At 41.1% G+C, this 24,854-nt stretch overlaps 4 protein-coding genes across 5 annotated transcripts; all 4 read left to right on the top strand.

Annotated features, from left to right (window-relative positions):
* Positions 1–118: 118 nt before the first annotated feature.
* On the top strand, positions 119–5,253 carry RB195_003662 (uncharacterized protein; the record flags this gene model as incomplete). 2 transcript variants are annotated; one of them, XM_064201410.1, is made up of 10 exons in its annotated part: positions 119–160; positions 237–290; positions 748–871; positions 1,778–1,921; positions 2,544–2,605; positions 2,948–3,084; positions 3,285–3,333; positions 3,517–3,628; positions 4,340–4,416; positions 5,182–5,253. In XM_064201410.1, the coding sequence occupies 10 exons, from the start codon at positions 119–121 to the stop codon at positions 5,251–5,253; spliced, it is 873 nt and encodes a 290-aa protein (XP_064057291.1). The 2 variants fall into 2 exon arrangements, with proteins under 2 accessions (XP_064057291.1, XP_013302841.2); XM_013447387.2 differs by lacking the exon at positions 3,285–3,333 and having other exon boundaries at positions 3,510–3,628.
* Positions 5,254–7,520: 2,267 nt separating this feature from the next.
* Positions 7,521–7,778, top strand: RB195_003661 (uncharacterized protein; the record flags this gene model as incomplete). The annotated part of the gene is made up of 1 exon (XM_064201409.1): positions 7,521–7,778. One exon carries the CDS (start codon positions 7,521–7,523, stop codon positions 7,776–7,778), a length of 258 nt encoding a protein of 85 aa, XP_064057290.1.
* Positions 7,779–8,399: 621 nt separating this feature from the next.
* On the top strand, positions 8,400–8,684 carry RB195_003660 (uncharacterized protein; the record flags this gene model as incomplete). Its single annotated transcript, XM_064201408.1, has 1 exon — positions 8,400–8,684. The coding sequence occupies one exon, from the start codon at positions 8,400–8,402 to the stop codon at positions 8,682–8,684; it is 285 nt and encodes a 94-aa protein (XP_064057289.1).
* Positions 8,685–18,365: 9,681 nt separating this feature from the next.
* On the top strand, positions 18,366–24,821 carry RB195_003659 (uncharacterized protein; the record flags this gene model as incomplete). The annotated part of the gene is made up of 3 exons (XM_064201407.1): positions 18,366–18,393; positions 24,554–24,729; positions 24,780–24,821. The coding sequence occupies 3 exons, from the start codon at positions 18,366–18,368 to the stop codon at positions 24,819–24,821; spliced, it is 246 nt and encodes an 81-aa protein (XP_064057288.1).
* Positions 24,822–24,854: the final 33 nt, after the last annotated feature.

The raw sequence follows: 24,854 nt of genomic DNA, 5'->3' as shown, positions 1-24,854 counted from the left end.
TTGTTGAATGTAGTGATACCGTCATATTGAATTCTTGGCCTTTGAGCTAAGTTTTAATATGTCGATGTCACTCGACCCACATACTTTCTTCTTTTTGCAGATTTTCATACTTGGAGGAATGTGTACTCTGGCTCGATGTGGCAATGTTGCCACGAAAGTGGTAGTAGTGTTGCTGTTTCTTTTTTTCTAGAACATGAATATTTTTCGTAGTTCCAAACTATCCAAGTTGTTTGCAGATTTGCGGTTCACAAGAGCACAGCAGTTTTGTATTGGCTACACCTCTTAGCAAGGTGAATTTTAATTCCCCTCATTTTAATCTTCATTTGGAATTGAAGGCAGCAACAAACACTCTGACTTGTGACAATTTCTAGTTGGAAACTATTTTCTTAAGTAGAGAAGATAAAGTGGTGCTTTTTTTTTGTCATTTTGAGCAACTGAACGGACATTCTGAATCAGCAGTGGTTTCTATTCATATGATAATATAATATAAAGCAACACTCAAATTTTATACCATTTGAAGTTCAAGAAACATTCCTCATCAAAGTCCCAAAAATTCCAGTTTTTTAAAGTTTTTGGTTATTTAAACCACTTTTTTTAAAGACTGCGAAACGTCATTTCGCAGTCTTTTAAAAAGCTAGGACCGACAACAGCGTATCAGTTCGAATTTCAACGCCAATTGAAACCCATCTTAAAGTTACTGTACGGTTTTTTAATAGCTTTCAGCAAAATCATTTTTTCCAATTTCAGATTACTCCCATCAAGGATGTTGTTACCGAGTTCAAAACAATTGACTCTTTGCAAGCAGCAGCAACTCGTAGTACTCGTCATGGTGGATTGCTGTCATCAAACATCGCAACTAAGGGAATTAACGGTGCTGGTACAATTACTTTTGTAGTATATTTCATCAGTTTTGATCTTCGTCAAACAACTACTAGATTTTGCGATTTTGCTTTTCTTTTTCATGCAGTTATATGCGGTTAACAGCTGATTACGCGTAAAATTCCCATTTTCCGGGAGAAAATCGGAAATACGTTTTTAAAGTTCCAATGGCTGAGCTGATTCTGTTTGAGTATTTTGCTGCATATCTAATTGCACACACACTTCTCTTAAGGCTGGCAGCGGAGTTCCAATGTCGCCGAAAGGCGCGTGTACTTCGGACAAGAATCGCCGGGGGAAAACGAAGTTGGCGGGGGATTCAGTGGGATCCTTGTTTCTAGAAGTTTCCTTGTTTGTATAAGTTCTAGAAGCTCTATCTTACTTTTTTATCTTACTTTTTTTCTCTTAGTAACTTTAGCTTACATGTCATCGATCCTCTAAGGCTAATGCTTAAGTCTTAGAGCCCCGATTGATTTAGTTATTTATTTGCAGAAATAAGGGCGCCACTGAGTGTCCCCACCTTCCAACTACATTTTACCCGAGTCGCCGACTATTAATATTACACGCCGAGTACTACAGCATTTAAGATCATCCATGGCTGCGTTACGTTACTTAGGAAAACTTTCTTTGTAATTTCCTATCCCTTCGTCCACTATTATAGTAGCTGCAAACTCGTAATTTTACAATTGCTGCCAAACTGCTGCCCTCGTTCAATATTTATCAACTGCATGCGCGCCCGTGTTGGTTTTTCTTGCTCTGGTGGAACTCTGCGGAGATCGTGATCTACACTTGAAAAAGAAGGCGTATTTTCGCCAGTCCACTAGATTAAACTAGGATTTCTTTCAAGTCCTCTCTTTTCCGATTTAACAGTGCCAATAAAATTTCATTTTGCACAGTTAAGTGTCTTCTCGTCGTTTCGCACATACCGATATAAAATTCCCGGACATGTCATATCATCGGCGCGAGTCGACTTTGGACACCAAGAAGAGCGCCCGCGATACGGAAGATGAGCGCAGGTCCCTTGCACATTCTATATATTATGGTGGTACGTTTTCTTAATTTGAATTTTAGTAATATTTTTACCTCTCTTAGTTGACGTCCATTCAGTTATATTCAGTGTCTGCCGCCGTAATGAAAATCGAGTTAAGTGCGCAGTTTAAGACTAAACCTCAATCTATGACACTCGCCAAAATTGATTACAAGTTTACACTATTTTAAGCGAGATAGGGCCTTGAGCATCTCCGTTTAAGATATTGTACTAGGCAATGTCACCGGATGTTAGTACAAGAATAATTCAACCTCTCGAACATATGTAGACGGAAAACATTTCAATAACAATTGTTTATTTCTTCTTTCACACGATCGCCCTCTATGTTGTAGTAGGGTCTTTATAAACCAGCGTTATTGAAAATTGCATCTTCTGTCGTTAACCGAGAACGTTATTGATTTAAATAGCGAAATTTTCAGAAAACTACTAAGTTGTTTAATCAAGGAAGCATTATAGAATGATGGTGATCAAATTACCGTTGTCGCATTTCTTTTGCATTTTCTGACCTTGTTTTCTTTTACTATAGTGATGGTAATGCTCGATAGTGATTTCATTCCTTTAAAATCGATTACGGCTTTGAATGATATTGTTAGATACAGATTGAATTATTTGTTTTCAGCCGGTGGTATGATGGCATTGTGGGCTGCAAAGGAATCGATTCAAGTTTCAGTTATCTTTAAGGTAAACTTGTTGCGATTCTGGTCAAGAAGATGGAGCTGTCAGAAGCGAATTCAGCTAACGATTATGTAGAGTTGATAGCAATGTATTAGATTTCAAAGGCTTCGATAAACTTTTGTTTTCAACTTGAAGACCAACGTGAAGAGTGGTTTTATGGGTCATTTGCTAATAGATTGATCGCTTGCACGTGTAATTATATTTATATCCTGACTAGAACATGCCAGCTGACACGCTTAGCATCCTCAGCACTTGTGAGTAATTTATTTCAACTTCATTGTCAAAATCTTGAAGGCGAGAAAGTTACCTCACACTTGAATTTGTTCTTAGTAACCTTTTAACACTCAGGGAATGGCTGCCGATCAAGTCGCTCTGGCATCGATTGAGGTAGACTTGAACGAAATACCAGAAGGTCAAACGAAAACATACGAGTGGCGCGGAAAACCTATTTTCGTGAAGCATCGTACGAAAAATGAGATTGCGAGGTAGTAAAGATTAATTCGTGGCATGTTTTGCTCATCATTTTAGAAGGGAATATTATTGATTATAATCTCCTAGCTGTTTCGTTATTCATGTTTGCATAAGAGTTCCTAAGTATTCATTTCTTTCGTGATCACATCTCTTTGGATTCATCTTCACAACATTTTATAACGTTGTCAAGAGAGTTTAGCTAGCTTCGCTTTAGCTATATTGCGACGAACCAAAATCGCTTGGAAATATTGTCGTTTATGGAGGTGAGCACGATAGAGTTTGAAGAGATCAAAGTTTTTTTCGTTCAAAAAGGTTTGATATTGATAAGAAATCATATCTTCCGCCAGTGATAAACTTTATTTGATTAAAATCCAAGCTTTTTCTGGTTTAATACGTTTGATTCGGTCTCGTATCGGTGTCAGATATTCTCATATTTGAGCGAAAAGGCCGTGAACGTCTCAGAATTGCGACATGCTGAGCATGATGACCAACGTGTTAAAAAGGACGAATGGTTGGTTGTACTTGGTGTTTGCTCTCATCTTGGATGCGTGCCTACTGGTTCGTTGTCTCTGTAATTGATTGTTTGTGGATACATATTGTTTTTTTTTTGTTTTTGTTTTTGGAATATTTCAAACATCATCAGTAAGTGCGGCTTTGTATACACAAATATGACCGTAGATGCGATAGTCGGAGCCGGTGCTCCAACCCCTTTCACTTTTGGACAGTTGGCAAAGGGATCCTCATCACTTGAGCTGCACCCCATGAACTAGACCTCCTTCACTTGAGGAGGGTCCTGGTCCTCGCTATCGCACATATGAATATGACATCCTGTTCAGATGCAATCCACCGAAATTATTTGGAGTTTCAGTTTGAGTTACGTTTTTACTTTTAACACATTGTTATTTTCTGCGTTAGGTTATTGTACCATCGGGTGATGGAGACCTGTTATTGGAAAATTAGGTTTTAACCAAATGAGGGCGCGAAATGTTATTGCTGATGGCAAATATCTGTATGTGGAGCACTTGACCTCTGTCAAAACCAGAGAGATAAAGGAAATTACTCTAGCTCTCTGAAAATCTCTAAGTACATAACCTTCTTAAGGAAATAGACGTAACTTCTCGGTTAGAATATTAAAACTCATACGACTGAATGGGACCTTCTTTTTTATTCGTTTCCCAAGACAAGAGAAGTCTTCCTAATTATTTTGTTTTAATAAAATAGAGCTCTTGATTTTTTTTCTAATTCTGTCTAAACATTTTGACCTTCCAGTGAATGCTGGTGACTACGGTGGCTACTTCTGTCCATGTCACGGTTCTCATTTTGATTCTTCTGGTCGCATAAGAAGGGTAGGTGTTCTCACCTTACACGTGAATTTATTTCTTAGGTATGCAGTCTTTTTTCCCTGTATGCGGAAATGGTGGTGTCTTTGTTCTAATTATCCCACGTACCGTCATACAACTTACAGGTTAGAAGGCAGAAGTGACCGTTTGGGGGAATAGGTAAAGAGGTGGACCGCTTGATCAGGTCCTTTCTATTTATAGGTCGACTGCGTATTCGGAGATTAGTAGCACTAGCAACTTGTTGAAGAGATTGAAAGGCCTGTTTAGCTGGACACCTGACAGTATACTACACCAAATACAGCACCTGATTGACATCTTTCGAAAAAGCAAGAAAACTGAACAAAACGGAGTAATACAAACGACAGTCACATATTACTGAACCGTTGGAGGTCAGCTCGAATGGTTCAGCTGAACTTCATAAGTGTCAGCTTTAGCTTTTGTCGTCTTCCTTTGTCCACATTCAGAACTGAAGGAGTGCGCAGCATTATGGTGGTTGATAAAGATACAGTATCACCATAAAATATTGGATAAGAAAAACTCGACTCCATTCCAACTGCAATTGTTTCCTCATGTTGCCAAATGTTGAGAAATATGTGTTCGTTCTTGAAACACCTTTCGTTATCACTGTTGCAAAACAAAAGACGATGTTTCGCTCATAGAAGTTTACTTGGGACCTTCCTTTGTTTTTTGATTGATTGACGATTCTTTGACTGACGATTGTTTTTTGAATAAAGACCATATCATTTTTAGCAAGTGTGTAAATGATTGCAGGGACCAGCACCGCTGAATCTTGAAGTGCCACCTTACACATTCAAGGACGACCACACCGTTGTGATAGGCTAGTAAGAAGCCTTTAAAGCATCTTCAACCGTCTGTATTTATACTAAGGTGTAGCCGAGCTGTTTCATCTAATTGTCTAATTGAATGGTTTGCTAAGCTTAATTTAAGAACCTACAGATAAATATATTGCTAGCTCAGAAAGGTGTAATGTACTCCGCTGTCTAGTGATACGTTTCGAATATTTTCTACATGATATAATATTTTGTGAAACAGAGACTATAGAAACATGAACCGTTAAAGTGCTCCATAGTTTAACATCTTGATGACAAAAAACTTAGGGATAAAATAAGTACAGGATACTTATTTATATCACTAAATTTTCCACTTCATTCGACTTTAAGATAGTGAGTCGGCTTCAAAGTTGTTACAAAATTAGGATTCATTTGATTTGGTACAAATTGTCTAGCTTCTTGAATAGTAGTTAGCAGTTCACGTGATCTGACGTAGGACCCTTGTTTTTATCAGTATAATGACGACGTTCGCGTTAATTCATTCTAGCACATCATTCTATATTAATTATTGGAGAAAAGGACGAGAAGAACCAATATTTCCAACAATGTATCCAAATTGTAGTGGAATCAGCGGTATAAAAGGATAAAGGATAAAGTGCACGGCGTTGATCAATCCCTATGGGGAGGCGCCTACGCGTTCGACTTCAACTCAGACTTCGTTTGAGCTTTATGAGAGCACGTGCGGGCTTACAATGACATGTGGGGGCTAGCTGATGTGCCAAGTTAGTATTTTTATTCTCCTAGACAGGGCTGGTACCAATTTATCGACCTCGGGGGGAGGAAAAGCTTAGTTTCCACTTGGACGGATTCATCGGAATAGAGCTGTAAAATCAAGTCTGAATATCCTTCAAATGCAGTGTGATAATACATTTCAAATGTATTCGCTTGACGCTATTAGCAGGAAGATAACAAAATCCTTCATCAATGCTTATACTTTTGACTTAGAATGCGCGAGGGGAGCGAAGGGTGCGCCACGAGACTTTCATACCCTTGATGAGGTTAAGATCTATTTTGACTCGTTTTTGTTGCAAGCAGCTTGACAAATTTATGTTTCGTTTTGTTGCCACAAGGAGTTCCGCCTATGCAAGATTTACACTCCTTCCGTAATGACCCGTTAGACCCTCCGTGCCTTGTGTACTTCCATATGCTGGAGAACCAACAACATGTAAATAACGTTTAAACGTTTTCTCTTTCCAATAAACAATAATACTTCTTTTAATTGATTTCTTTGAGCTGTAGCCAAGATTGGTATTGATCGTCTTTATTAAACAACGGCCGTGTATTAACATGCCGAGATTCAAAGATAGTCGAACATGGGCAATAATACTCCTGTATTGACGAGAGAAAATGAAGAAGAGTTAAGGATAATATTTATAGATTAGGAATGCGTTCCTGCATCATCCCGATAGCCTCGTAGCCCCGCCGCTAGCCAATAAGGCCCTGCGGCCATGGTTTCCTCTCCTTGTTTTGTCGTACCGGAATTCAAATCCATTTCCGCCGGCGTACTGTAGCTTTCGCAGCATGTGCATAGGACAGGAATAACACAACGAACGAATAATGCGAATAACATAACGATAATTCAAACGATTATTAGATTCAACAAAGTAACTATATCACTCCATACACTAGACGATTGTAAAACAGTAACGATTCAAGGATATACGAAAGCCAACCAAAGAACGTGAACGACAGAATAGAAGTGCAGCTAGCGCGCATATTTATATCTGCAGCTGGAGTGAGTGTCTCTACGCGAGAAAAGGCATCAAATATGTCAGTACGCCGGCAAGACCGCGCGCACATCGGCTGCGGGGTGCGTCGGGAAATGCCTGGACGCACTGACCAGCGTCGCGACTGCCTGGAACGCATCCAGATCGCACGTCTTTTCGTCGTGTCGAACCATTTCCGTACATCAATTCCTGCGTCAAGCCCGATCATCCCCACTGAGAACCCGTGGTGGTGAAGCTCCACCACGGATTCTCAGTTCGGAAGTACGAGTCGCTATCAAGAGCATGAAACCTGGCACAACCCCCGGATTTTATATCAGTAGACCTTCTTTGGCCTGGTGCCCATCCACTTCATGTAATCTTAGCAGCACACATGACGTCCTACCTTCAGAAAGAAAGGATCCCAGGCCAGTGGAAGACCTTGTTATCTGTAAGAAAGGTGACCGAGAGGACCTCCGGAACTACCCGTCCGATATGTTTGCTGAGCGTGTTATACAAAGTATTAATTAAGATCATCCTAACACGCATATCTAGGATGCTGGATGAAGACGAGCCTCAAGAACAAGTTGGATTCTGTCAGGGTTTCAGCTGCTTGGACCACATCCAGACCTTGTCGTGGTTCATAGAGGCTTGCCGCGAATATCGCCTGCCCCTTGTTCTAACCTTCGTCGACCATAAGAAAGCCTTTGACAGCGTAGAAACGAATGCAATACTGTCAGCGCTGGTCGATCAAGGTGCGGACGCGTCGTCTGTGAGGACCTTCGCAAAATTGCTACGATCGATGCACCACTAAGATACAGCTTTTCCACCGCCCCCTCACCATACCCATTGATCCATTGGAAAGGGGATACGACACGATATTATATCGCCGAAGCTGTTCACGGCTGCATTGCAATGGATAATGAAATCACTTTCCTGGGAAGAAATGGGCATGCGTGTTGATGGAAGACTCCTCTCAAACCTTCGTTTTTCGGACGACATCGTTCTCTTCGAGCAGCACCAACGAAGCAGAAACGATGTTTAACGAAATGAACAAAGCAGGGAAGAGAATAGGACTGCGAATAAACAGAAAGAAGACAGCCCATGAAGAACGCCTACTGCGAGGACGTAGGATTACAACTCGAAGGCTCCCAAATCGCGAAAAATCCGTCATACGTTCATATTTTTAACGCTTATTTTTAACGTCTCGTTGTATGAATATGGAGAACGACTTGAAGGAAACACTGAATAGAAGGATGAGAGTAGCATGGGCAGCATCTGCACCCGTCAGGGAGGCTACGGACCAAGATCTCCGTGCCCATATTTTTAACTCGAGACTTCTTCCAGTGCTCTGTCACGCAGGTGAGATGTGGATAGACACCTGGGCCACATCTAGGAAGCTTTTACTACTCAGTACCCACAAAGCCCTTGACGGATGTCTTCTGTTAACCGGCGTTTAACCGGCGCACAATACCTGGCTGCTCTTTGCAGCTCAGACTTACGAGCAATGTCTTCTCCGCGACCAGCAGAATATATATCGAAAGTCAAGCATAGTTGGGCCGGCCACATTATGAGAAGAATCGACGATACATGGGCCGAAAGAACGCCAGAGTGGATCCTAGGAGATGCTGAACGCCCTCGAGGGAGACCGCCGACGAGATGGGGTGATGTGCCCGCTACACGGATGGACCATCTAAGAGAGCAACTGGATACGGCTTAAGGACCTCGTCAACGGCACTCACGAAACTTGAGAACATTTTCGATAACGATGGCGAGGCAACGAAACGAGTGGAAGAGATGTCCAGTGAGGACGGGTCATCTAAATAGCCAGGATCTAAATGCTAAGTCATACTGATTATGACGCGTATTATGATATATATATATATATATCTTAATATAAGGAGTCTGAACGTCCGGTATACGTCGGACCTCAAAATTCTTGTAGCACACACTCCGCTCGCCTTCATTGATCAATACAAATAAAAGGTAGTGGCATTTTCTATAAAACTAAATTTTATTTTTTCTAGCTAGGCTTTCTTGGGTTCTTCTTAGAAGTTTAGCATTAGTGAAACGATGATTGCATAGATCTCATCCTGAATGCGTCAGTACCATATCCGGAGAGTATTCAAAATTCAGTTTACACCTACACCTCTTGATACTGCCAAAATTTAGAAACATTACATTTAAAGTATGGATATTTCTCCTTTTTTCTCAATAACTACCACAGAGAGGCGGGTGTAGCGCAGCCCGTAAGAAGTTCCACTGTCTGCACTTTTGATCGGAGGTTTGAATCCGCCAAATAGTGCTCACCAAGGCTTCCATCCCTCCGGAATCGATAAATTGGTACCAGACTTGTCTAGGACGATAAGAAAAAAAAATTGACTTCACACATCGGTTAGCCCCTGCTAGCTATTGTATAGGCCAGTTACACGTTCGCAAACCTCAAACGATTCTGAATTGATGTGAACGCGGTGGCGCATCCCAAGCGGATTGATTAACGCCAGACACTCTACACTTGGACACATACTTTAATTAGCACATAATTATGTGTTGACATGAAATAACGTGAACCTCATCATCGCACCGATAATGATAAGGTCCCACGTCAGATCACATAAGCTGTTAGCTACCATTTAAAGCCTTCTCTCGAATCGTCCTTTGATCTTGCCTGTGAAATCAGGACATCAAAATTGGCATCAACAGTGTGAAGTCATGTTTTAAACACACCTGGGGACACTACCCAGTAGAAAAACAAAAAGAAAAATTTACAGCAAGAATGAAAGCTGTTTAAGGGCATCACCCCATCGTAGATTATGGAGAGAAGGGTGATTCCATCCATTTCTCTCTAACTGCCGTAAAAAAACGGCCCGGAAGGTACGGCTTCCGGAGTGCCGGCGCGCTATTTTTTACAAGGAGTTCGATTGCAGCGCGCCGGCCTCGTATACGCGCCGCATCTTCCGGGCCGTTTTTTTACGGCAGTTAGAGAGAAATGGATGGAATCACCCTTCTCTCCATAATCTACTATTTCGTATGCGGATACTCCACCTGAAATCCGTACCACCTCAGATTCGTGGGGTGATGCCTTTAAGTGTTTGCAAATGTTCCAAATGCCAGCCATTGCACTTTTCTAGGACCAGTTTTAGACGATTACGGATGCTTTTCTTCTACATGGAAAGGAAAAGCGCTGAAGAGTGAACAGCTATCTTAGCAATCTTCATGCAATTTTCATATAACTGATACAATAGAGGTTTGGTTACTTATAAATACTATATATGTATGTGATTCTTCTGTCACTAACACATATAGATCACTCAACAATATTACAGTATTGTTCATAAAAAATGGAATAATTCGTGCTATTCTCCTTTCTTCCATTAATATAAGACGAGAAACTGAATAACTATTTCAGTTTTCTATTCAAATCTTCAGTAAAATAGAGGAAATATATGTATTGAATCCCGAAAGGGCATATAGCCGGTATTCCACTGTGTTTAGTTGAGCAGATTAGCAGCTATTGTAACAGAAGTACCACAATATTCAGCATTTCTTAAGAAATGCTCCAAATTAAACTCATTTAGTTGGAATAAATTATCCACGGATACACAATGAACACCGTAGCGATGAACAAGCAATATTTTCAATATGAGTTTGTTGTTGCATTTTTTTCTACGGGATAAACCTTTGTTTTAATCCAAAAGCAAAATCTTCGGCATTCCAGCAGTTACGAGTAATCTGCAGTAATTGATTGCAGACTACTGTGCAAATCCGAGGTTATTCATCGAGATATTAGTACAAGAGCGACGAAAACGTTCGACCGAAACATCAAAGGAACTATAGTCGCTTAAAAACGACCTGAATCACAGTATAGTTGCCCAAGTGGTTGAGCTCAAAGCGGCGCGGTGGGCACAGAGGTTGAAATCGAAGTGGGACCATCGCAAAGTGCAGCGATGAGGGTGGTCATAGGAAGGGTTCCACGACGATCTTAACCGTTACGTTCCACCGTGCCGCTTCGAGCGCAGCCGCTTACGCAACTGCACCGTGCTTCATGTCGTTTTGCCTTACTGTTCATTTATTGGTACAAACAATTTGTTGTTGAAGATCTATATATCTAGATGTAAGTAATTAAAGGCAGCATACCGCAAATCTGGGGTATGCTGCCTTTAATTACATTATTACTTACATCTAGATATTTAGATCTTCAAGAGCATCCCTTACTGCCTATCGGGGCAGTCCGAATTGATTTTCGACGAATCGCAGGGCGGAGGAGGCGCAACGGGTGGAGCGTTGCAATAGATGGCGTTGTACAAAACAGCATTCTGGAGGCGGCTGTTTGCAGTGGTGCAGGGAGAGATGAGCGGAACCACCCCGGTTTCCATAATCTACGAGCCGGTATACGGATACTCCACCTGAAATCCACACCACCTCAGATTCGTGGTTTGCTGCCTTTAAATTAACATTTGATTTGTCCCATACTTCCAAGGGATGGATATTGCTACGATAAGAATCCAATATAGACAAGTTAATGTATTCAATTACACTATGTATGATAAATACCTTAACCAGAAATATGGAAAGGTGATCGAGTGCATTTGTAAAATGATATAAATAATGCTATTCTAGACAAATTCGAACTAGAAACGTAACCGCAAAAAAAAAGATTTGAAAGTCCCTTCATGGAGGATCTCATATGTACCACAAGGAAAAAATTGAGCAAATTAAAATAACTAACCTCCTAAAATATTTATAAATATACAAAATTCACTAAGAGCACAATACTACATATTTATTATTTTATTACCATCGGTAAGGCGGAGGTATTATTGTTGTTTTAACGCCCATAGGGAAATGACATAATTGTCTGAGAAGAGAATTTTCTTAAATGCATTATGAATCAGCATTTATATAATTACTAGGTTGCTAAAGCACATTCCAAATTTTTTTCTTATATATATTATAGAGGATAATGTTATGAGGGGGATTGATGAACTGATGAGATCTGCTTTATAACCTCCTTTTTAAATTTTAAGCTATTCGGCGCATAAGGTGATAAATTCTCGTTTTTGATTGTGCTATTTATTAAAGAAGAGCCTTAGAAAAACATGTCGATTATTGCAATCGCACGGTGTTTTTTTTTTTTTTTTGAAGATTTACTCTATATGTACCTAGATCACCCAACACATTTCATCGATGCTAACCTTCAAAGTTCTTGTAAAGCCGAACTTAGATGGATGTATGTACTTAGCATCTAATTTTCCTCTTCCATCTCTCCACAAAAGGGCAATCGAAATTTTCGTCGGTCGTCAAGGACACCTATTTCTTTGCAACAATTCAATACGGGAACTCTAGGTGACTGAGATAAGGCAAGTTGTAGCCACATTTCTCGGTCGCAGCACGTAATTATCACAGATTCACAGAGGAACTCGTGAAGGAACATAATTGGAATTTTTAATTTATATTTTCTATATAACTATTTATTTAATCTTTCAATAACTAGATTTCTTTACTCTGTTTTTTTTTTTCCAGAAAAAGATCTTCGATAAGAATCTTCCATATAAACGAATACGAATAATAACCAAGAATAGATGTACATGCATAACTTTATTACTATACTAATAATTACCTCATATATATTTCTTACTATCAAACATTAATTATATATTCCGAAATCAATACTATCACTTAGTGAAATAATTTGTTCTTTTCTTTAATTTCATCATATCATGAAAATAAAGATGTTGGGGTCTCTGTGGGACGACATAGGTAGAGGTCAAAATGTGGATTACGAGTATGAGCGTGGTCCGGACCCAATTCCTCCAATCTTCCTAAAAATGCTGAAAAATAGCGTTGTCTCACAGACCTCAACATCGTAAATTTTGTGATATGCTCCCTTTAAATTATTTCCTGAAACGAACACCTCTGGAATCTGACTCAGAGATATCTCCACCTTATCACTTACGTCCAAACTTCGTATTAGCAGCGGGTAACTACGAATCGATCCCTTATTCCTGCATGGGAGTTACAGTCTGATAACTGATATATCCTAGGAATCTCCAAGCTAACCATATTGCTATGATTAATGCAGTAATGATAGCAAACTAGTGAACTTCTGGAAACAACAATCCGACCAATCGATACAATCTACATCCAGACCGACATTTGTGCGCCGAAAGAGCACAATTATTGAGGAAATTTTCTATTTTCTACTGCATATGATTGAAAATATCACAATTTCGGGTTTATGCACTAATTTTCAGCGTATCCGCCAATCGTACACCATTCTCATTCTTTTGACTTCGTGGCAAAGTAATCTCCATTTTGGGACCTAGATTGTCCCATGAGGTGCCCAGTGAATCAAGTTAGGCGCAACGATCTTTTTCATAAGAAAACAAAATTCTCATTGAAGATTTTAAAAAGATCCCAAAATAAGAAGAGAATACTAATAAAGCGAATAAATTGGGAACAGTTGACGTTCACGTTGAGACGAATAAAACCTCAGGGTACGACAGTCTTGTATCCCGCTAGCTATTCGTCTGAACGGTGGTGGTCGTCTGTCTGTTGGAGTTTAGTTTTAGAAGGAAAGAAGAAAGGAAAGAGGGAATAAGAAAGTAAAAAAGAAGAAGAGAAGTGAAAGCATCCAGTGTACAATAGCCATTTTTGAACCAAAGGCTGTGGAACGCCTTTTTATCTTATCGCATTTAACGCCGTACAGTTTCAAATCGTGCGTTCCAACATGTACCTGATAAGTGACGGCATGGCGCTAGTTATTTCTTTCTGTTAACAGCAAAGTAGTCCAGCCAAAGAATAGCAGTTAGATGGATAGGTTCCACTACGAATAGGAGGAAACGAAATAGATTATCGAGTGTTCAGCAGCTCAACAACTTGCCGGTCAGAACAGGCGGCGCGGGATGGACGAACGCTGAACTCGATCGGCGCTGGCGTCGCCGACGGCCGCAGCGTTTTTTTCGCCGAAAGAACGCGAGTGTGTCTACCGAACGATGGCCGTCGCTGTGTACGCTCTCGCAACAAAAGACGAAAACTGGATTGAAAAGAGCGTTGCAGCCACGAACGAACGCTCTGCATCCGCCATATGCCGGCGAGATCGAATCGATAGTTCGCTGCATGTGTTCATGCAGTGCCGTTTGTTTGAACGTCGACAAGTACAACTGGGAGCTCAGCGTTATCTTTCGATTGTGCAGAGTGGGAAATGTGAGAATAATAACGGTTAATCACCTTGATCACCGTAGAAGAACTTAGTTAAATACCTCCGGTAAACTACAAAGGGAGAATGACGTTTGAATGAACTTACCCCGAATAATAAATTTTGGCAGCAAATCCCCGGTAATGAGCTAAGTTAAAGACTAAGGATGATGCATGCAATGGTCATCCGTTCCATGCATCATTCTTACGATTACGAGTGCGTGTAAACATTAAAATCATCACATCCTTCTGCTGTAACACAGTTCGCCGAGTTCGATCGCTCATTGAAGTCTTCCATTGGGCCATGAGATTAATTTCTAGTAAAATGTCCAGCCATACTACAACATCTGCTATTGACGCTAATTTTGGTACAAATCACACACACACACTTTTTTTCTTGGATTCTACACGAAACTGTTCTATGGTAAGCAATAAGTGAGCGTGGAACCGTTTCCTCGCCTACTCGATTGATTTTTGCAGTTCGATCTAGGAACACACGGCGATGTGGTGACGATATCACACCACCGAACAGGGATTTCCTTCAATTAGGATAATTTTACATACGTGCTTTACGTTCCGAGAAATCGATTTCGTAGTAAAAGGGGTTAGGTTTCAGACCAAGAGGTTCCGTTGGAACAAAAATTTCTCGTGTCTTTTCACTTCCGTTTTCGAGCAGCCGCTGCTTCTATGAAGGATGTTGTTTTGGTATGGTGGAATGCTTGCATGTATTGCTGATGCTGGGAAATTTCGATAGGCTCAGGAAAATTCAAGGTTTTCTTGCTCAAAAATAATTACGATTTTACCATAATCGTCTTTCATGGAAATCCTTATTCCTCATTAGAAGACCAGTTTTTAATTCATTTCGAACCGCCGTTGAAGTTTACGCGAGGATCATCACAATTATGCCATGAGTTCCTATAGGAATCCAAAAATTTCCTTACCAATTGTTTCCTTATGTTCTCGTGAACAAAAATGAGATTATCTCAAGGATATTTGATTTCTAAATTTGCTTAACCGTTTTTTTGTCCGAATTCCATGATCCGAACATAAATTCCATACGACTGATTACGAAGGCGGAGTAGAGAATTCACACCGACACGCATCGATCCAGGAATTCAGTAATCCAGCGATTGGTTAGAGCAAAATCTATAGCTTGAGATCGAGTGTTTCTCTAATCATTTTTTACATAAGTAAACAGAAATCCTTATCTGTGAATTATTTGGAACTGAAATCCATTTTTTCCAAAAGGTTTATTTCAGTTTAAATTAGTTCCTCATGGGAATTGCCCTACATATTCCAAAAGCTCCATGGGCTTCGAATAAATGGTTTCGTTCGTTCTATTCTCAACTACACTGACAAAGGAATTTCTGAAATTGAATCCTAAGCGTTAAAATTCTTAAAAAATTTTTTTTCCCCAATTTTTGGAAACAATGTGTGTTTAGCTTACATTTCGTGGTAGTCAGTCACAACCTAATATTAAGTTTCGACGTAGATGGAGCAAAAAAAAAAACAGCCGGAGTTGGGAGAGATCGCATGTTATTGCTGTACAGAAAAAAGTCTTTACTCCACGAATAAGAAGATTCTCGTTTACAGTAGTAACCTCTAAGTTATCTTCCTCAATGACAAGGGACAGATAAATTGTTAGAGTATGCGTATATTAGCTCAGCTCAATCCCTAGGGAAAAGTCCAGGCCTGGTAAAACTGGTCACAGGTCAAAAAACAACCGACGTATGCTCTTCACTATTCCCCCCCCCCCCCTTTTGTTCTTCTGAGCTTTTTTGGATGATTTTCAAATAAGAAATTCTATTCTGATTTACTAATAATCAGAAAAAATCTTTAGTGGGCAGTCTGTGATGTTCGTTCGACTAACAGTATCTCCCTTAAACAGAGTAATAAGTAGATAAATAAATTTCGGTAGGAAATTTGAAATTGAACCATGCCTAACGAAGTTAGGTGCATCTCACGACAGACATCCGCAATGACTGCTCTTATGCCTGGCAGTGGCAATCGTGTGTCAGCAGCAATGGAGAAAATCCAAATAAATATTTTAGTGCATTTTCGAGTCGAGATTAAAGGAGCGCAAAGTTTTGCGAGAAGCGACACAGCGGCTCTCTCTGATTTTGTCCGAAACGAGGTCACAGACAGTCTCATCGTCGTCGTCGTCGTCGGTGCCGGCCGGCACCACACGTACAGACGTTGACGACGCCGACAAGGTTGTGTTGCGGAGGATGATCGCTGTTTTTTTCTGTGTCTGTCAGCGAGATGCGGGCGTGAAAATGGAATAGTGCGAACTGTGAAAAACCGCGAACGTTAGACGAAATGCTTGGCGGACGAACACGCGCGTAATGAGTGCGCGTAGTTCACGGCGTGCAAGAAGTGCACTCAAGGTAGCGAAGAACTTAATTCACGGTGAACATGTGAAAAGAAAACAGTCTACGAGAAACATACCAGAATCAGGGAGCTGTGAGTTCCAGATCTGGGGGCTTCCGAACTTGAACCAATGGAATTCCTAGACAATCGCTCTACAACATAGTATAGTAGGGTCAAAACAACATGAAGCACGTACGCAATTGCGTAAATACACGGCAGCCACACTTACGATTCATGTCGTTTCTAAGTACGTAAATTTGTGTGCAGAACCGCGCACCTACCGTAGCCCGACAGAAGTTGCACAAGATGGTTTTCAACTAGGGTACCGTCTCTGACCCTAGTTGAGTTGCTATACGTAAAGTGTAGTTGGTGCGAGGGCTCAACTGCGTCCTTGTCTCTGTACGACGTGTAAGTAAATAATGTAACTAAATCAGTCGGCACTCTGAAACCTAACCATTAGTCTTATAGGATCTACGACATGTATGCTAAAGTTACGAAGAGAAAAAAGGAGTAAAGGAAGATAGAACCTCCAGAAAAAAGGGCGCAGTCCTCGCTGCCTCCCACCTCTTCCCCTCCAACTGCACTTTCCCCCTTCGGTGGCGTCGGTACACCAAGTAAACGTGTCTGTTCCCTCATCTATGCAGATGAGTGAAAGTTGTTCCAAGAAAAGTTGTCACATCGCTAGTCTTCGAGACCCAAAACGCCATTACGAAAAAGCTTAGACGCTAAGATTGAAAGGGAGGGTCGTTTCGCGCCTAATTAGACTATCCACTTCAGATTAGCCTCCCTTAAGGCTTCTCACTAAGTCTACTGTCTAAAACCAAAACTGAGTTGAATACCACAACAAACTCCTGTTATTCTCACCAGTACAACTTCCACATTTACTTTAACGTACCGTGTTTCCCCATCGAACCGGAATTAATGAAAATAATGTTTCAGAAAGCTTACAGCGAAAGCATGCAAATCCGAACACTACTCCCACGCCGAATTGGAAAAGCGCAGCTTTTCTCAGTTGGTCATTTCTGGGGAAATAGAGCACTATTTTTCACTTTCCAGCGTTCCAAACGTTGTTCACATTCAAGCTTTCTTCCTAGAACACCAGTCTATGTGGGATTTCCGATGCTAGACTCTTTCCTCTAATGAATGGAGCTTTCTTGCAGTCTACAAGTATCACAGCGAAAACACTGGACACAATTTACAATTCTACAAAATAGATGGATCGTGAGCAGTGGACCAATCAGTTCAGACAACGAAGCAGCCCTTCGCGTGGGCTGAATCACAGGAAATAAAGTGATAAGGGTGGATTAAGGATGATTTAAAATCATCGAAATAATCAACTCTTTACAATCGTAGGAATAGAATGTACTTCACGTTATGGGACCTCATCTTCCTACAAGCAGCCGCTTTGTTGAGCAAACCAGTCGATCTGCTCCTTCTTGTTTTCTGGATTTGTAGAGGGTGTTCCCATTTTCTTTGTGATAATTACAATCATCGTGAACATTATAGTACGGTCAAAACGACATGTAGGTGTAAGCGGCTGGAATTTGGGTGTGACCGTAGCGAATTGCAGAGATGGGTGGCGGTAGCGAGGGTCCCTACACGATCCCAACCGCTACGTTCCACCTCGCCGCTTCGAGCGCAGCCGCTTACGCAACTGTCCGTGCCTCGTGTCGTTTTGACCCAACTATACTAGAAAAAGAAAACTACACCGAAAATGAAGTTTTCACAAATGTTGTTTTCGACTATTGTTCAATCGTACGAAAACTCATCAACAACTGACAAATTTTTGGTTTTCAGAGTTGGTTTTTGCCTCCGAACATTTGGTTGGAGCTGTATGGAACGCATAGACACGGGCACTTGCGGTGAGCTTTTTTGCAACTATGGTTTTGCACTTTTTTCTGATTTTCATTCTCATTTTTCTTTTAACTAGTGTCCATAGCTAGTAATTACGTAAGAAGCACAATATTACAATTAAGTTAAATAGTAGTAAGTACAATCTAGTTGTTTACAAATACAAAATACAATCTATGCGCAAACCTCTAGTGTCATTTTCCTGCTGGGCGAATCCACGAACTTAGTCCAAGATGGATTCCTAAGTCGGTCATGCACTAGTTCTGTAAATGTCGAAATAAACGATCATATCGATGCATATCAGAATAAGAAAACGATTGAATACGCACACAATCACGAACAAAAAAGAAACAAGGTTGTTGTTAGTAGGCTGCATTTGTGAATATTATTGTACTTATTTTAAATTCCATAACTGTGTATATTTCCCTGTAAATGAGGACGATCTCCCTTGGAATTCAGCGAATTTGGTGATGCTAAAATGTGAAATGAAAAATAGAAGGAAAACTACAGAGGACTAAAAGGGAACGAGAAGATCACTACAAAAAAAAGGGAACATCACAATGATCCCATCCGAATAAATCGAAAGGAATTGGTTTCATTACTCCAGTAATTACTTGCAACGCACAGAAATGGGAGTATATGGCGAAAAGAAAAGGAATGAAAAATCTTTGCACAACATGAGATAAAATCTTTTAAAAAGCACTTATTTAGCAATGATTTTGATCGCTGGTAGGGAATAGCAGTGCACCGTCGTGCTAGTGCCGGAGATCAAAGAACATTCGAGAACATCAGTGAGATCGTGTGACATTGATTTTTCATCGGCACTGATTGATTTTTTTTAAAGAAAAATGACTTGAAATCCTTAATATAGTGGCCTTTTTCTGTGTTAAGAAAACAAAGAAGACAGCATTATTTCTAATTTACGGTTTACTTATAATTATGTATCCTTTTTGACCAATAACTGTTAAGAGTACTTACAAGGTATTTCGGTAACACATCCACGACTGCTTGCACTTTCCAGAGAAGACGCTGGATGTGAATGTTTTTCAAGCTTCTGTTCACGAAAATGCATAGAAACACTTTATCCACTTTTTAAATGTGTACGGCTTTCCCAGTTTTCTCACTAATTTCCAATTGTTTTCCAAGTGTTTAGTTGCTTTTACCAACGTTTTTATCATTCGTATAAGATTCTTTCGTCTGTTTATAGTATCATCGGATTGTTTCAGCTGGTATATGCTTTGTTCCTTCTGTAAAATACGTTTTTCTGAGCAACCCACAAACTATAATCGGGTCAAAACGACTTGAAGCTCGGTGCAGCTGCGTATGCGGCTGTGTTCGAAGCGGTTTGATGGGGAAGTGGTCAGAATCCAGCGGGGACCCTCGCTAGCTCCACTCATGGTGGCAGTTCGCGATGGTCCCACCTCAATCCCAATCATTAGATCCGTCACGTCGATTACGTAGCTGTTTACGTGACGGCACCGAGCTTCATTTCGTTTAACCCGGCTATACTTCTTTATACCGTCCGCTCTTTTTTTTTTGTTGCAACCTTTAGTTCCCACTCTCTGTGAAAGTTCTGTATCTTTCAGCTTTTTCTACAATTTTATCGTAACGTAACTAGTGTTATTGAGGGGAGGCTTATAGGCATACATATGTTGCACATTCTTTTTGATCCTATAACCTGTCCTGGACTGTTTCTGTTACTGTAATGAACGTGAAACCATATAGTCAGGTCAAAACGACATGAAACACGACAGGTTGTGCATTGGCGTACGCGCTTGCAACGTCTCGTGGAGGCAGCAGGTTGAACCGGGGAGGGACCATCGCAAACTGCAGCGATGAACGGAGGTACTAGGAGTCTTCACTCGATCCTAACAGCTACGCTCCAAGGCACCGCTTCGAGCGCAACCGTTTACGCAACTGCTCCGTGCTTCAAGTTGTTTTGACCCTACCATATGTTAATGCGCAAAAATGGCTAACGTCTCACAGGACTTTGTAATTACATTTTAACTCCGATTACAACAAACGTTGATCATGCGCAATTGCACCAAAAAGTAGGAAAGTTATAGAGGCGTCAGGGGCAAAAGAAGCGATAAAAGTAATAGGGAATGTTTCTGTTAAAACTATTTAATCTCATCCATGTATTGCTATATTAAAAAATGATGGAAAATTATAAAAAGCTAGAAAAAAGGCCGAAAAGTTCCTCAGATACTGTAGACAGAGCTCGAAAGAGGCGAGGGTGCGATCATTTAACTTTGGTACAACAGCGACATTCGTCAGGGAAAACCACTTATTGGTTATACAGTACCTTCCGCGTTCTTCTCCTACTATAAACAGAAAAGGGAGAGCTTCTGGAATTGGATATTTCCACAGATGGTTATAATCGACAAGATAAACTCGCGAAGCCTCTCTATCTCTCTCCTCATTCCATTGTAAGTAGTGGGTCTCGATGCAAAGTTCTTCGAAAACGAAGATAGTCAAAGCTGGTGTTAATCCACATATCCCCACCAGTGGACGTTCGAATCGGGTCGTCAGTTGTTCAGACGAGTCTATCTTCATTGTCGTATTCGTGTTGATGAGGACACCGACTCTACCAACCCCAATACCGTTCCTAGAAACAATTCTTCTCCAGTGTCACATACGACGGGTGGCATTGTTTCGTCTCGGTCATTCCGATGACGTCGTAATTAAGCTGTCTAGCTTGCATCACCACATCTTCAATGGCCATAAACCATAAATTTCTGGTAAATACAAAACGTCATCCTAGTTCTTTTCCATTTCAGTAGCCTAGATGACTCCTGCAACTAAGCCTTTCCTTGCCCCACGGTACTAGGCTTTTCTCCGAAGACTTTCTCTGATTACCGTCTCGCACGCATGATTTTAAAAACCGTGGGCAAATTGCTGGTCTCTGGTTATATGGGTTATCTGAGAGAACGTAGTGTGTTCCCGGTTTGAAAAATTTAGCTTGTTTGTGGAGGCGACTCAAAATGCCTCTCTTCTACCACCACTCACTAGATTGCAAGCTTCTGGGTGGACCGGTACAAGGGTCTCGAAGTCAAGACTGGCACAATAGAGCCAAGAGTTCCATCTCCTGAATCAACCTGCTGTCTCAAGGCAGGCACAAGTCGCTTTTGGTCCGCGGTTAGCTTCCTATTCGCTCCGCAGCCTAAGACTAACCGGCAGTGATCCCTCTAACGAAAGAGATACGTGGCGAAGAATATCGTATACGTAGAGGGAGCGAAAGACGCCAATTCATGAAACGAATTCCTAGAACCATCATCGACTGTGAACTCTTCGCTTCGCTAATCGACTTCTGGGATGATACATGATGGACACACTGTCGAGTATTATGAAGAACATATTCACGATTGAACGACGAAAGCAGGGACTTTTTTAAAGCTACCAATAGACATAGGTCTTCCGAAACCCTAGATCCAGCGTGTAGCTGCAAGCAACCACATACTAACATCCGAGCTCAATAGGCGTTGCAGAGGAGCGCTGAAACAAGATCTAGAAGAGAGAATAGCAGCAGTATTGGTTGAAGTAGCAGCGATGAACAAGGGCACTCGCTGTATCCATCGGAACTTTCCCAGTAGAACAAAAATGAGGGCTCTTATGATCTTAGATGGAACAACTACTGCATTGAGAAAGGGATGCAGAAAGTCATTCACGACTTCTACTCGGACCTCTCCGACAACCAGGTCCACTCCTCACATATCTAAGAGAACATGGACATGCCATCCTTTTTCCCGAAGTCCGAGATACATTCAGGTAAAGGATCGCACCTCACCTGGTCTCAACGGAATCAAGTCTGAACATCTGAAGAATCTACCGCTAGTCTTTTCAATACACTAGCGATAGTCTTCACTCGTTATCCGTCGGAATGGGAGCTTTCCGAGCAGTAGAAAACCAACTAGGTCGTGTTGTTGTACAAGAAAGGAGATCCACTTGACACTGGCAGCTATGTCCCATTCTGTTTAGTGTCTGTCATCCACAACCTCTTCACAATAGTAATATTAAACTGTATAGAAAAAACATTAGGTGAAGGACAGCCATGCGAACATGCAGGGTTTCGTTTCAGTGCCCTTAGCCAAATACACACCGTTTCTAACTCATAAAAGTATTGCGAGATTACAGGCTCTGTGATGTGTCTCACTTTTCCATTTGAATAAAGCCTTCGATTCAGCTGAGACTGAAGTCTTGGAGGCCTTGAACATCCAACCGTTTCTGGTCCATACGTGAAGATACTTCGTGAGTTCAATTTCACCACCAAAATTTCGTCATTTATCAATAATGCCACAATCGAAGACTCTCACTCAAAATATTCAGCGCCACCCTCGAAAACTTAATGAGAGGATTAAAATGGGGTGACGTAGGAGTTGAAATTAATAGTAGGCAGTTACACCATCTTCGTCTCGCTGATGTCATCGCTCTGATAACATCAAGCATCAATCAGGTGGAACGGATGCTGGTCGAATTTGATGAAATGTGTACAAAAATTGTTCTCCAGCTGAACCTCGTTAAGACGATGTTCATGAAAAACGGATAGGTTTGAGATGCCCTATTCACGCTCGAGGAAAGGAGCGGCTTTGGGCATATAACAGCAGCGACGGTGTAGTGAAGACGACTGACAGTATCCTCACCTATTCAACACCGCCGTTTTTCCTCGTACTACGCCCCGGAAATCTGGCCCTCTCTCTAGCAGGAGGAAAGTGCGATCAGCGTCATAGAACCCTCAATTGAAAGGGTGATGCTAGGAGTATGCCACTTTACGCAAGTGAAAGAGGGGATTTGAAGTTCAGCCCTACGTCAACGATCGAACATCAGAGATGCTGCCACATACACGAAGGAAAGTAAAATTGGGTGCGTCGGACACGTGATGCGTCTCAACGAGAACCCCTTGACTAGAACTGTAAGCGTGTGGTATACCACGTGATATCAAACCGATTGCAGGAAGAAGACCATCGTCTTGTTCGATCTCTTTACGAGGTCCTTCATAGAAAGATGTGATGCTCTTCGAGTCCCTCGCAAGAAGAAAAGCCACTGGACAATCTTTGCGCGTGATTGGGACAAATGGAAATATTACAGGGGCGCGCTAGAGCAAATCGACGAACAACGGGAGCACAGGTGATACAGGTAGACAGAGCCCGGTGCATTCCTTCAGTAAGGGCGAGTTGCGTTAATGTTTAGCAGCAAGTTCTACGCCGACTGTACGTTCCAGCTAAAGAATTTTAATTTGTGATGGAAAAGGATGTGAACAGCTACATACAATGTTGCGCGAATTGCACTTGTGTTCTCGATGATTGCACTCATTTTCCCTGTGATCGAACGTGACTAGGAGCTGCGTTTGATTTCTATAAACTACTTAATATTTAATGTAGTGATGGACTAATTTTGCACACAAAATCGAAGATAACGGAGTGTGTATCACAATCTCTACCGGAGATTCGTATAATGCAGACACACTGCATAGTGAACGGATTTTTTGATCCGCCTGTGTTTTAATGTTCAGTGATAGTGCGAAGCGCACTGCGGATGGATTCAAGGCGTAGCAAGGATGCCGGTCAACAGTTTTTGATTCGTTGTGTTCAGTAGGATGTCTTCTTTTGATTCTACTTTAACTGGCGATAGCTGGCGCGCAACCCAGCGTAACACACTGCTCTCCATTTCTTCCCATTCCATCAGCACCCACATGTCTGACCTATTAAACAGTTACATGCCAGTACGCACTAATATGTTAAAATTATGGTTGTTCAATGAATTATTCAAGATTAGATCATGTAGTAACATTCCCAATGAACAGCTAATTCTTGTGATATCCAATTGTAGTCGCAGTAATACTTGGAGAATGGAAAGGTTGAAAGTTTTATATTTATTTGAGGAATGCTGTACTTTCCTTCCAGCCTCTCTAGCTATTTAAAGTAACTTTGTGTTAAATCGAATTTAGCTGTTAATTTAATTGTTATTTAGATGGAAAGAGAAAGATGTCTGGGTCCGTTTTTTTCTACAAAATTCCGTGAGAAAGCAAGTGAAAAGTGATCAATCTCCTATAAACAGCTAGAAACAATCTCTCTTATTTGCTTTGATGTTCTTAATCCTGACAAGGGAGAATGTAGAATTGTCTGTTTCTCATCTTTCCCCATCGTTTGCACTTATCCTTGCAATTGTGTTTAGGATCTAATGCTAAGTGCATGTCGGGGAATCTCTGCAAACGTCTCCGCCAAATGTTATGGGCGGTACGACATCGTGCAGCGAGCAGACCGAGTTACCAGACAGGTTCCATAACAGGCTTGAAATTGCAGTCCTATCCCAATGAAGTCGAACTAAGCCTGTCCTGTTACTACCTAGAGGTATTCGCTTTAAGTTGTTAGATGTTACGGCGACATGGATCTCATTTTAGAAATTGTTCGCGGAGCATATTCTTAATTTCAATTATCGTTGAAAGTGAATACATCGATGGGAATCATCCAAAAAA

The sequence above is a fragment of the Necator americanus genome, chromosome IV, assembly GCF_031761385.1.
Source record: "Necator americanus strain Aroian chromosome IV, whole genome shotgun sequence".
Lineage (NCBI taxonomy): Eukaryota > Metazoa > Nematoda > Chromadorea > Rhabditida > Ancylostomatidae > Necator > Necator americanus.
The sequence above is the reverse complement of the archived record's forward strand: the minus strand, read 5'-3'. Positions and strand labels throughout refer to the sequence as shown.